This window comes from Argentina silus (genome assembly GCF_951799395.1).
Source record: "Argentina silus genome assembly, chromosome: 10".
Lineage (NCBI taxonomy): Eukaryota > Metazoa > Chordata > Actinopteri > Argentiniformes > Argentinidae > Argentina > Argentina silus.
Window position 1 is genome coordinate 17,039,247 of NC_139664.1, and position 11,825 is coordinate 17,051,071.

The window sequence follows — 11,825 nt, forward strand, 5'->3', positions numbered from 1 at the left end:
CCTATTATGCTGTTCTCATCACAGGGACAAGAAGCATGTCATAATCTTACCGCTGACTTCATCTGACGACTCCTCATCCCGAGGCTTCCTGGGTTTGTTAGTCCGCTTGGTCATGTCTGGGGCCTTCAAGGAGAAGGGATCCTTTAGCCGCATCTAGATGGGAGGGTGACACAGGGATCTCAGTATTCCCACTGCTCTGAAGCAAACGAAACCAACACAAACCAACCAAGCCATCCAAAAACAAAGGGGAAACATTGGCAACATTGATGAACACTATTTGGGCAGGGGTGGACAATTCTGGCTATAAAGGCCTTATGGAGGTTTTTGTTCTAGCCCTGTATTTACACACCAGATTCCTCCAGATACACCTCAGGTCTTCAGTTAAAACCACAATTCAATTATGCTGTTAGAGCTGGTCTGGTAACAAGCCTGCACACACTTCAGCTTTCCAGTAGTTATAGTAAACCTTTTAACTAACTAAAGATGCATATCAAGGGTCAGTCTAATTGTTGAAAATAAATGGAAGATTCCAGTTCCATGTAACATTTTAGAACATGAGGCTATTCACAAATTAAACCAGCTATAAGTGACGATTTTTACATTTTTTAAAACTTGACTATACTCACTGATTATGATGAATATGGATATGAATATGAAATGGTGTAAAGCTTGACAAAAGTGATGCTGCTCTATTGGAATGTATAATTCCTTGAGCACAAGAGACAGGTCATACACATCTACTGCAATTTCAATGTAAAAATGCATTTTCCCCATTGTTTACATTTTGTTGGCGACCCTGCATGCAGAAATCACTGATAGCTGCTTTAAGGAGTTTCGTTTTCCACACCTGATACAAGGTCACATTTATATACTCGTATAAGTTTCATGCTGGAACGTTTTCGTTCCAGTGATTAGTCAGACCCCATGTCAAGTAACAGGTAGCTGTCAAATTAACATGAGGCTATACAAAAACGGAACCTCATAGCACATATCAATGTAATCCTTTTACCTATGACTTTACCATACACTATCTGAAGTTTAGAGTAAAATTAAACAACATACCTCTTAGATTTAGCTCTAATGAGCTAACCAAGGAGCTAGCGAGTTAGCTAGCCTGCTAACAATATGTAAATAAATACACCAGATAGTCAGCGTTGGCACGACTGGCAACTTTACAACACGATACGAAACTCGAGTTAAATCCCCAAGACACTTAAAGTTAGTGTGCAATAGCTACTCATTAATCCAGTTTCAATTTTAATCATTACTTTCTAAAACTGTCAGGGGCATAACGGTAGCATCCGAAACCACAATCTGTCACATGGTCACGTCGCTGAAGTCAACACATGACGCAGTACGGTGGCTCATCTAGGTGAAACGCTACTGGGAACTACATGGTTTTATTCGTCGTATTTGTCATTAGTTAACCATTGAAATATAGGGGGGGACAGATGGCCATGCATAATACGAGCAATTTTCAGCTATCCACGATTTTTGGAAGAGATTTGTAGTCTGCAAGTGCAATAAACACACCACGGAACCGTTATTTTGAGCGCGCTATTTACGTCCTTGGTGTGACCCGTACTGCAACCCATTCGCACGTCGTAGCAGGGCAGTGTCAGTGAGCAAATACAACACGTAACAGGGACACTGTGTAAAGGGTGTAGGTGGTCGTAGAAATCTTAAACTTACTGGTGGAAACATTGACATGGCTCTAAATGCGTGTTCGAGGCTTGCAGGGTCGATTCCACGGCTCTTGTTGAACAGAAATATGGTTCCTATCGCCTGTGCCTCAGGACGAGCACTGTCAAATACATTCGGGACACACTCCCGATGTGCATGTAAGTCAGTCTAGGTTCAAAATAAATTGACAGTAGCCTGTGTTGGATGACAATCTAATGTCTCCTTTAAAATATATTCTAAATAACAGGAGTAAATGAGTCATTTAATGATCTAAAATGGGCTCTATTGCTAACTAGGAGGTTGTTCACGTTACTTGTGTCTTTCAGATGTGCGTGCCAACTACAAAAAATGCGTGTTCCGTAGTTTCAGTTCTTCCCCATCCTCAGAAATTGATGTCAGCTACGAACAACTGAAGAAAAAACTTGTAGACCGGGCGGGTGTGGTGATAGATGTCCGGGAGCCTTGGGAACTTCGAGAATACGGAAACATTCCGGGGTCTGTGAACGTTCCTCGTGAGTTTCTGTGTTTATTACATCTTCATCCAAATCATAAAACTACAATTTCAAATGTGTCTTGCGACGTCCTGCAATGTGAATACAACAAGATTGAATATTCGGTATGGGAGATCATTGAAGCACGGGACTACCACCAATATTCTCACATTGCTAAATGGTAAAAGGGGCAAAGGTGTACACAAAGCTGAACACACTGTAGAGACATAGTGACGATGTCTCGATGGATCGTAGGACCCTGCTCTTTAGCCCACATTACACATCAAGCCTGCCGAAACTCAATATGCCTCAGGAATGCGAGAGTGTTGTTATTAACCTTTTCTATTCTTTTATCTTGCAGTGGGGCAGGTGAACGCAGCCCTCCAGCTGGACCCAGAGGAGTTCAAGGAGATGTATGGCGGAGACATGCCCCAGACCACTGACAACATTGTCTTCTCCTGCCTGGCTGGGATCAGGAGCAAGAAAGCCCTTGACACAGCTGCTTCTCTGGGTTACACGGAGTGAGAGAGACTGCATGTTCTTTTATCAATAGGCCTATCCACACTATACCCTGCAGCTATAGACATACTTACAGAATCACACTGACTCCCACTAACATAAACACAAATGACATTTTCTACAAAGTAATGTTATCATTTTCTTGTATTTCTTGCTGAAGTGAACAACATTAGGCTCTTGACTCTTGTGTGTAGACTTCCTGTTTTCACCCTTACACAATAATGCTTTACCCATCACGCTCAGCACAGTGGGAAATTTCCACAAACCAAATGCATCTTATCGAGAATAAGGGCACATTCAAAAAAATATATTTTTACATTTCTCAAATTACATCATATCAGTTCTTTAATCACGGCCCAGTGCTATTTTTGACAATGCACAAAGTCTTTGATTATTTTACTATTATTTTACTCACCTATTTTCTTCCCTTTCCCTCCCTCTTCCCTTCCTAGCGTACAACATTATCCTGGCGGGTGGCAAGATTGGGCTAAGCAGGAACAACTAAAGTGATTGTCAATTGTGCCATTTTTCAGAGATCATTGAAGAAATGATGCCAGATCAGTTTTCATGTTTTGGTACTAGGCCCTAACCCTAACTCTAACCCTTATAAAGGCTCTGGATAGGGTTTAGAAGTATACATTGTTCACTTTATGAATCATAAATATACATTTCCTTATATTCAGTGCTCTGCAGCCATTGTACATCAGAGCACCTACCACACATCAGCTATCACACAATATCATCCAGTGAGATTATTACTGGTTTATAAATTATAAACAAATAATTGGCAATATCAGACAACCATTTATGAACCCATTACTACCCCTTTACAATGGGTAGTGAATATGAAGTGCTACTAATATTTTATTTAATCAACAAAGAGCCATTACTTTTTATCATTTCAGTCTGTATACACTATTGAGGGGCTATGTACATTGTATATTAACTTTTCCTTTTGATTATATCAACCTTCCTATCAGGTTTTCCCCCCAGATAATCTATGCAAAGGAGTACTACTGTTAGATTATAGTGTTGACCTGGTGTTTCAATGTGAGTTTTTAAATATAAAACAGACTTTTCAGGTTGATACTGTATATTGTAGATATGATACTATTCAGTTTCATGTTGCTGGTTGTATTTTACTGTGCTTTTCATTTAATGAAATAAATACCAAATGATTAACAATGTATTGGATTGTTTTCTGGGTTATGGTTAGAGGAACATTTCACCCATTGTCACCATGACTCAGCAACAAGTTACTTGTGGTCTGTTGTCTAAATAGCCAGGAATGGTTTTTTTTCTTTTTTTTTTCTTTTTTTTTTAAAAAGTGGATTACATATCCCTTCCATGTTTATACCTGCTGTGGTGGAATGAGATATCACTGTATATAATTACCATACATCTACATTTACATTTTTACATTTATGGCATTTAGCAGACGCCTTTATCCAAAACTACTTACAACAAATACATTTGTTTAAGCAAGTGAATCATCTATCCATCAGTCATCATAAGAAAAAGTAATCAATGCTTGGACCAGGGGCCATTGGCAGTCACAATGCCCGAAAATCTTTTTTTTTCATTTCTATTAACATCTCCATATGAGTTTGTCACCTCCAGAGGACTTCAGTAAGCTCTCATGTCCTCCATTAAAAATGTGTCAACTACTGCAGTCATCCCTATGTGTGATCATATTCTAATCTGCTGCTCTCATGTCAATAGCCAGGGGTCTATTCAGTGAGATTAATAGTTCACAATGTTCCAGATAGAAATGTAAGGTCTAGAGCTGACGTGACTCCCTATTGTGTATGACCAACACTCATACATGTTCTTTACGCAATACATTTCTATCTGAACCTTCTGTAACATTGTGACCTCCTTAACAAGCCCCAGGTGTTTCAATCCTCCATTGCCATCTCAGACACCAGATACCAAGTGGTTCACCTCAACAACCAAAACATCTGACACTATTCAGGCCCATCAATTGCCAAGAAAACACAAGCAAGTTTAAGATCCTCTCATTTTTGGTCTGGCTCTGAGAAAACAGTTTAACAATGCTCTGTTGAATTGTAGTACATGATACTAGAAAGTATTGTAACCATTTTCCTTGGACATACAGACTTACAACAGTACATGCATGAGGACCATTTGTCCTGTTAGGGAGTGAGTCTGTCAGGGATGAGCGATGTCATCTTGATTAGATGCTGAAGTGAGAGAGCTGGTGAGCCGAGTTAGCCTCTGTTCACATCACTGAGATATGCTGGCTCCGCCTATGTCCCACACAACTGCAAGGTCTGAGGTAAACGGAAGGAACCTCACCAACATTGGTTCAGCCAGTCAATCACAGCAGCGTTGAGTGATAACGCCCTTAAACAATGCCACGTCCGATTTTCATATGGTCCGTGATAGGAAACGTGATGCGAGTGAAATTTACTGTACTTGACTGTAAAATGACTATTTCGCTCGCGTGAGGAATGATTGAAGGCTTGCTCTTGAGGTGTCCTGTGAGAAGTGAGTGATTTGAGTTGACGAATCTGGCATAGCCCACTCCTCTTGTGGGAAACATCACTTGAATGGTCCCTCAGTTTTAAAGGGAATATGGATGCTGTGTGTACCTGTGTGTGTGTGTGTGTGTATGTGTCGTGGGTGGGGGAATCATGGTTGCTAGATGAATGTTAGTGTTAGAGGGGCAATGTTTTAGAAGAGAGAACATTGACTGTGTTGATCCCTGGCTGAGTGGCCCTATAGGTGTAAACATTGCGACCTTGTGGACAAATCAGACTATACTGTTTACCCCACTCAAATCCTTCTGCCACGTCAAGCGTGAACTCCAGACAACCCCCCCTTCTTCCCCCTGCTTCTTCATTTCCCCTCTGAAGCACTTCATTCCATCTTCCTTTTTTCTGCATATTCCCTTCTTTTAATGTAAAAAATCGGCCCAGACTAATAAGTCCTAATTTATGTCAAATCTCACCCAGCTACCCAGGCAGGCCTTTGTCCAGCATGACCTCATCAGGTCACCCCCTTAGCCTGTGCTCGGCGTGCAATTAAAGTCCCTCGTCCCATCAGAGCGGATCACATCAGACGCTGCACCTAGCTACTGATGCTGCCTCACTTGCCTATTACTGTACCAGACTTAGCTTTTCACAGGGTGCTGACAGATGTCCGAGTGATAAATCAGGCCCTCTGCGGTGTAGAGGTTAGACATTCCAGAGGTGTTGGCTCATGAGTTGTCCTGGCCTAGGCTGAGCCGGGCCGGGCCAGGCTGTGTGGGTATAAAGAGACACCGGGATGGCAGAGGGAGTGTGTGTGTGCAGTAGTACTGTAGTAGCGCAGAGCAAAGCTAGAGGTCCCAGGACAGAAGAAAGGCAACCTGCCCTCCTAAACCCCCCCACCACCACAGAGCACAGAGACCAAGGCCATCTGCCAACATGAGTCGCAGCCCAGAGAGGATCTCATCTTACAGGCGTCACTTTGAGGACAGCAGCATCAGCAGCTCGTCCCTACAGGTTAGGATGTCCAGCCCTTCCCCCAACCGGCGCGAGGCCCGCCACCAATCCGCCGGCTACTCCCGCGGCGCCGCAGCAGGCAGCATGCGCGTCGAGACCATGGGACGGAGATCCATGTCCTCCACGCGCAAACCTCGTATGGGAGGGGCTGGAGCTGGGTAAGCTGCTCCCTCTACCTCCACACTGACACCTATAGAGGTGAAACATAGGGGGTGAGGTTGATAAAGAGCATGAGAGAGGTGGATTTGGAGGCAGGTATGGTGCCTATACACCTCTGGCTTCACCATCAGCATAGGTGTGTCATTTACACAGTTAAAACTATTCATTAGAACTAATAAACGACCAGTTAGTCTCACAAGAACTCTCTGTAGTTATACTTTTTTTGTGGCCCCTATGGCAGATAATTCGGATGAAAAAAAACGTTTTTGACAAACATGAAGGGTATCTTCGACATCTATCTATCTATCTAAACTAATTCTGTATCTATCAATCTATCTAAACTAATTCAATGATATAGCCTACTGTACAACAAAATAAAATTGCAATATTCTAATATTCTCATTAAATGAACGAAAACGAGCATAAATCTTGAATTGTGAGAAGAAAAGAAAAAATCAAGGACTTTTGAGCTCTATAAAAGATATAGGCCTAAAATAAATAACGAAAATATGAGAGATAATGAGCTATATTAGGTTCTACACTTTAGGCTTACAATATATGTTAATGATGAAAACAGCCTATATGAGTCACAAGAATAATCATTAACGAAAATAGTTTTAATGTCATGAGTAAATAGGACAATATAATCGTTTTACAGTAGGCTATACATCTTTACATTACATTTCACATTTGATATTCATTTTATATATAATGTAATACTTAGCCTATTTTACAATTTAAAAATAGCCCTTCAATCTACTTAATATGAGCTGAGCTTGACCAAATGAAAATTCCAATTTAGTGAATGTTCTCATCTGAAATCTCACATCGGAGTATAGGAACGAATGTGTCAATAGAAAATGAATAAAAGGCAATGTGGTAGGCCTATCAATCCATCTGCGTGTCATACCATCCGACTGCGATTATGACAGGCAAGTGACCATATAATCTTTCAAACATTTCATGTTCACGTAACGTATGTGTTCACAATTCGATGTCAGTTACCTTCAGGTCAAGTAGTGCATGTTGAACTGTCGTTGCAGTGTTAACGCTGGAGCTCTCTGTGTGGGGTATGGTGGAGAGAAGGCCATGGACCTGGACGAGGCCGCCGCGGAGAACCAGCAATTCCTCAGCACTCGCAGCAGTGAGCGAAAGGAGATGATTGTACTCAATGATAGACTGGCTGTTTACATTGAAAAGGTAATGTAGCCTATATTGCATATCGTCCCTTTCACTGACCGCGCACGCACGCACACACACACACACACACACACACACACACACACACACACACACACACACACACACACACACACACACACACACACGATTGTGGGGATAAACTTGTAATATTGCTTACTTTATGGTAATATTGCATACTTTATGGTTAAATGCAGGTATAGCTGCTCTTCGCGCAGGTGCAATTTGGTATTTCTGGGAGCTAATGAGGAAACATTCCCTCAGAGCATATTTGTTTGAACATCTGCTCCATATTCTGACGCTGGGGAAGGACCTTTCCAAGATCCTCTGATGGAATTTGTCTGATTAGACCACGCTTGCTTGAGTGTGCCGTGCAGGCTGGCCGTGTAGAAACGCGCCTTCTGGCTGTGGAGATGGGTGGAGGGGCGCATTATTCCCACTTCCATGGGCATGGGTGCAGGAGCGTGGAGCGCCCGAAAACGTCGGTGAAAGATGATAATTTATAGCCTATACTCTGTTCTCCTTCTCCTAAAAGGTTCGGTCACTGGAGCAGCAGAACAAGTTGTTGGAGTCGGAGATTGAAGCCTACCAGAATCGGTTCCTGAAGCCTTCGGGCCTGCGCTTGCTCTATGAGGAGCAGCTGAGGGAACTGAAGAAGATTGCAGATCAAATGAGAGTCCAGCGGGTGAGCACGTCATCACTTCTTTCTCTTTTTTCTGCTATACCTTGCAGATTATCATTGGAGCGCAAAGAATGAATTATTTGTTTCCGGCGAGGTTCACCACTCGCTGATTTCCAGAAGATTATTCCAGGCAACGGTACAAGACATCAACTTGGTGTTTTCAGGGTTCTTACCTGGTAACAGGATTATTTCCGGCAGGCACAATGGGAGGTGCCGCTGCGTGTTAAAATGTAGCCGCTAACTTTCTTTCTGTCCTCAGCTGTGTACACACACACACACACACACACACACACACACACACACACACACACCAATAATAATAATAATAATAATAATAATAATAATAATAAGAAGAAGAAGAAGAAGAAGAAGAAGAAGAAGAAGAAAGCACAGGGCGCAGGACACATAGGATACACTTTTATGCACATATTTACACGAGTAGGTAGGCGAATGATTACGCATGACAATGACAACATGACAGACCAATCACTTGCTGTCTCAGGGCCAATGCTCTCTCTATAAACTGTCCTCTTGGCTTTCAGGATATGGCCTTAGCCGCCAAGGAGGACATGGCAGGTCAACTGGCGATGATTAAACTCAAGTTCGAGGAGGCCGTTGAGCTGAGGAGGAAGGCCGAGTTGGAGATTGAAGCCTTCCGTCCGGTGAGAGCCAATGGTTGTCTGATCTCAACTATATAAAAATCCATTCTAAATGTTTGAGTGCCATAACGCTGTTGTGTGCGTTCGTTTTCAGGATGTGGACGCGGCTACCTCTGCACGCATTGGCTTGGAGAAGCATTTCGACCAGCTGGAGGTGGAAATCGAATTCCTCCAGAGAGTGCACAAACAGGTATGCCACGTAACGTTTGTGCGCACTGGGTTGGGCACTATGTAGCCTAAACTGCCATGGAACTGAACTATGCCCAATGTAAAAACGTCACTGGGTACGTTCTCTCTCCCAGGAAATTGAAGAGCTGGAGAAACAGATCTATGCCGCCCATGCCTCTGCCCAGAGTGCCTTCGCTCTCCCTGACCTCTCAGCCGCCCTCAAACAGATCCAGAAGCAGTATGACGATATCGCAGCCAAAAGCTTACAGGTAGGCCTATAGCAGGTCTATTTAGGCTATAGCCTACCTCCATTGATCGGAAATGATATAGGCCCAACACATTTATAAAGGAGGACCTTGAATTAATGTCGACCCCTACATGTTTAGGAAATGGATTCGTGGTATTCAACCAAGTTTGAAGATCTGAACAACAAGACTACACATCACGTTGACAAGGTTCGAAGCGTCAGAGAATCAATTACGGGCGCCAAGAAGGATGTAAGTTAGATGATGATTCAAATACGTAATCATAGCCTAATAATAATTGTTATGATTATTTAAATGATGATGCATTTTTATATCATCTCATTTGAAGTGAAAGATGTCGAAGGATGTCAAAACGATATTCTATCTCATTCATTAAACAGATCCAGAGCAAGGAGCGTGGTTTGGGCTCTCTGAGGACAAAGAATGAGGCTCTGGAGGCGAAGATCCGTGAGATGCAGGAGAAGTACAAGAAAGAGCTGGAGGATCTGCAGGTGAGACTAGTGAGGGGCAGTGGTGAATGAGTGAGGGAGTGAAGGAATGAATTAGTGAATGAATCACTCGATAGGTCTCGACACACCATTACACCTAGTTCCATCCTCAGCCCAGTTTGTGGAAATGAACAAATCAGTCGAATCTAAAATCCATACACACAAAATACCGAACACACACACAGTACGCCTAGTCCATGTTATTCCAAGTGTAAAGTCCAAGTGTGGTTCCATTTCCATTTCTGTGACAGGCCAGGATTGAGGCCTTGCAGCTTGAGCTGAAATCCATCAAGGAGAAAATCGCTCTGCACCTGCGTGAGTACCAGGAACTTCTGAACATGAAGATGGCCTTGGAGATTGAGATCACTACCTACAGGTGAAGTAACACCCACGCATACACGGGCTTGTACCTTGGGTTAGTAGCATATTGCTACAAAGCAACCTAGAGTTAGGATTTAAGCTGCGTAGCCCAACTGAGGGACATCCATTATTTGAGAATGAATGATGAGAATTCAAGGCAAATATGATTCCGAATTTTGAAAATACATTTGATGACTAGCTTTTATTTACCTTGAATTGGAATACATTTTCAAAAAAAGTCTTGTGTTGTCCACATTCATCCCATCATAAATGATGAAATGCCGATACGATGAAACGGATAATTCATTCCTTCTACTATTTTTCTGTGTTTTCACAGGAAGCTGATCGAGGGTGAGGACTCCCGTCTCACCAGCATGGTGGGGACCATGTCTCTGATGAGCAGCAGCATCGGTGGCGGGATGAGTTTGGGCATGGGTGGAGGAATGGGTGGTGGTATGGGTGGAGGAATGGGTGGTGGTATGGGTGGAGGAATGGGTGCTGGTTTGGGTGCTGGTGGAATGGGTGCTGGTGGTATGGGTGCTGGTGGTGCTGGTGGAATGGGTGCTGGTGGTGCTGGTTTGGGTGCTGGTGGAATGGGTGCTGGTTTGGGTGCTGGTGGAATGGGTGCTGGTTTGGGTGCTGGTGGAATGGGTGCTGGTGGTGCTGGTTTGGGTGCTGGTGGAATGGGTGCTGGTTTGGGTGCTGGTGGAATGGGTGCTGGTGGTGCTGGTGGTATGGGTGGAGGTATAGGCGGAGGAGCCAATGGTGCCACCATGGAGAGCTACCAGGAGCAGGCAATGGAGATGACAGAGAGGAAGACGGTGCTCATCAGGTAAAAGTAACTTGTTATTGTAGGGTAATTGGATGGTGTTATCATAGTGATGACTGTGTTATGAGGGGTCAGCATGTTGTGGTTATATTCGTATCAAAATGTTTTAAAAATACATTTATGAGGAGAATGAAAAGGAGGGAATTGGTAGGGTTAAACTCCATGAATGGAGGTGGAACATTTCTTCACATTGTTGTCATCTTTTGGACGCCTATTTAACAGCTTCATTCTGTGCTTTCTCTCAGAACAGTTAAAACAGAGGATGACACACTGGAGACAGACACGCAGGAGCAGACCTACATCATCTCTGGAGCTGCCGATGACTTGGACGAGGACTAGGCGTGAACGTCTCTGTGACCTCCTCTCACCCTTTAACCCCTGCTCACGCCCCCAGAGCTTTGCACTGACCGCCCATGTCTGGACACTGATCTTTGCCCTTTGACCTGCACATGAGACCATGAATGCCCCCCCCCCCCCCCGAAACTAAGTCTAGCAGAACCCAAGGACTCCTAAGTGCCTTACAACCCTTTCAACATGTTCTCTTAAACCATTGTGTGCCTTTCTAAAAGCAGCTAAATAAAGATCCCCTGTGTTTCTGCAGTTTTAACTCATGTCAGAATGTCTAGATGTGTTTTGTAGATGACAATGAATTACATATAATGACAGCCTGAATGCAAGTCATGTAAGCTTCCATGCCGTCCTTCAATAGATCAATTGAACCACTTAATGCTAGATATATCCCTTGGACAGGCATCAAAGGTTATGATAACACATTCCACTATCGTGAATCTCACTCACTCTCCGTCAAACTG

The 11,825-nt window shown here is 43.3% G+C and overlaps 3 protein-coding genes across 6 annotated transcripts in view; 2 read left to right on the top strand and 1 right to left on the bottom strand.

Annotated features, from left to right (window-relative positions):
• usp45 (ubiquitin specific peptidase 45) overlaps positions 1 to 1,313 on the bottom strand; it is a 33,692-nt gene extending 32,379 nt beyond the window's left edge. For all 4 annotated transcript variants that reach the window (XM_083678770.1, XM_083678767.1, XM_083678768.1 and 1 more), the window contains exons 1-2: positions 1,063 to 1,313; positions 51 to 153 (exon numbers count right to left, since the gene is read on the bottom strand). In XM_083678770.1, coding sequence (XP_083534896.1) covers positions 51 to 77 — 27 coding nt within the window. In that variant the 5' untranslated portion in view covers positions 78 to 153; positions 1,063 to 1,313. The remainder of the gene's footprint in view (positions 1 to 50; positions 154 to 1,062) is intronic.
• Positions 1,314 to 1,389: 76 nt separating this feature from the next.
• On the top strand, positions 1,390 to 3,869 carry tstd3 (thiosulfate sulfurtransferase like domain containing 3). The gene is made up of 4 exons (XM_083678778.1): positions 1,390 to 1,841; positions 2,010 to 2,195; positions 2,536 to 2,695; positions 3,146 to 3,869. The coding sequence occupies exons 1-4, from the start codon at positions 1,709 to 1,711 to the stop codon at positions 3,201 to 3,203; spliced, it is 537 nt and encodes a 178-aa protein (XP_083534904.1). The 5' UTR covers positions 1,390 to 1,708; the 3' UTR covers positions 3,204 to 3,869.
• A 2,255-nt stretch (positions 3,870 to 6,124) lies between these two features.
• Positions 6,125 to 11,352, top strand: LOC310810884 (desmin; the record flags this gene model as incomplete). The annotated part of the gene is made up of 11 exons (XM_083678774.1): positions 6,125 to 6,360; positions 7,405 to 7,561; positions 8,097 to 8,246; positions 8,786 to 8,905; positions 8,997 to 9,092; positions 9,205 to 9,339; positions 9,457 to 9,567; positions 9,717 to 9,827; positions 10,076 to 10,200; positions 10,522 to 11,016; positions 11,259 to 11,352. 11 exons carry the CDS (start codon positions 6,125 to 6,127, stop codon positions 11,350 to 11,352), a joined length of 1,830 nt encoding a protein of 609 aa, XP_083534900.1.
• Between the last annotated feature and the right edge of the window lie 473 nt (positions 11,353 to 11,825).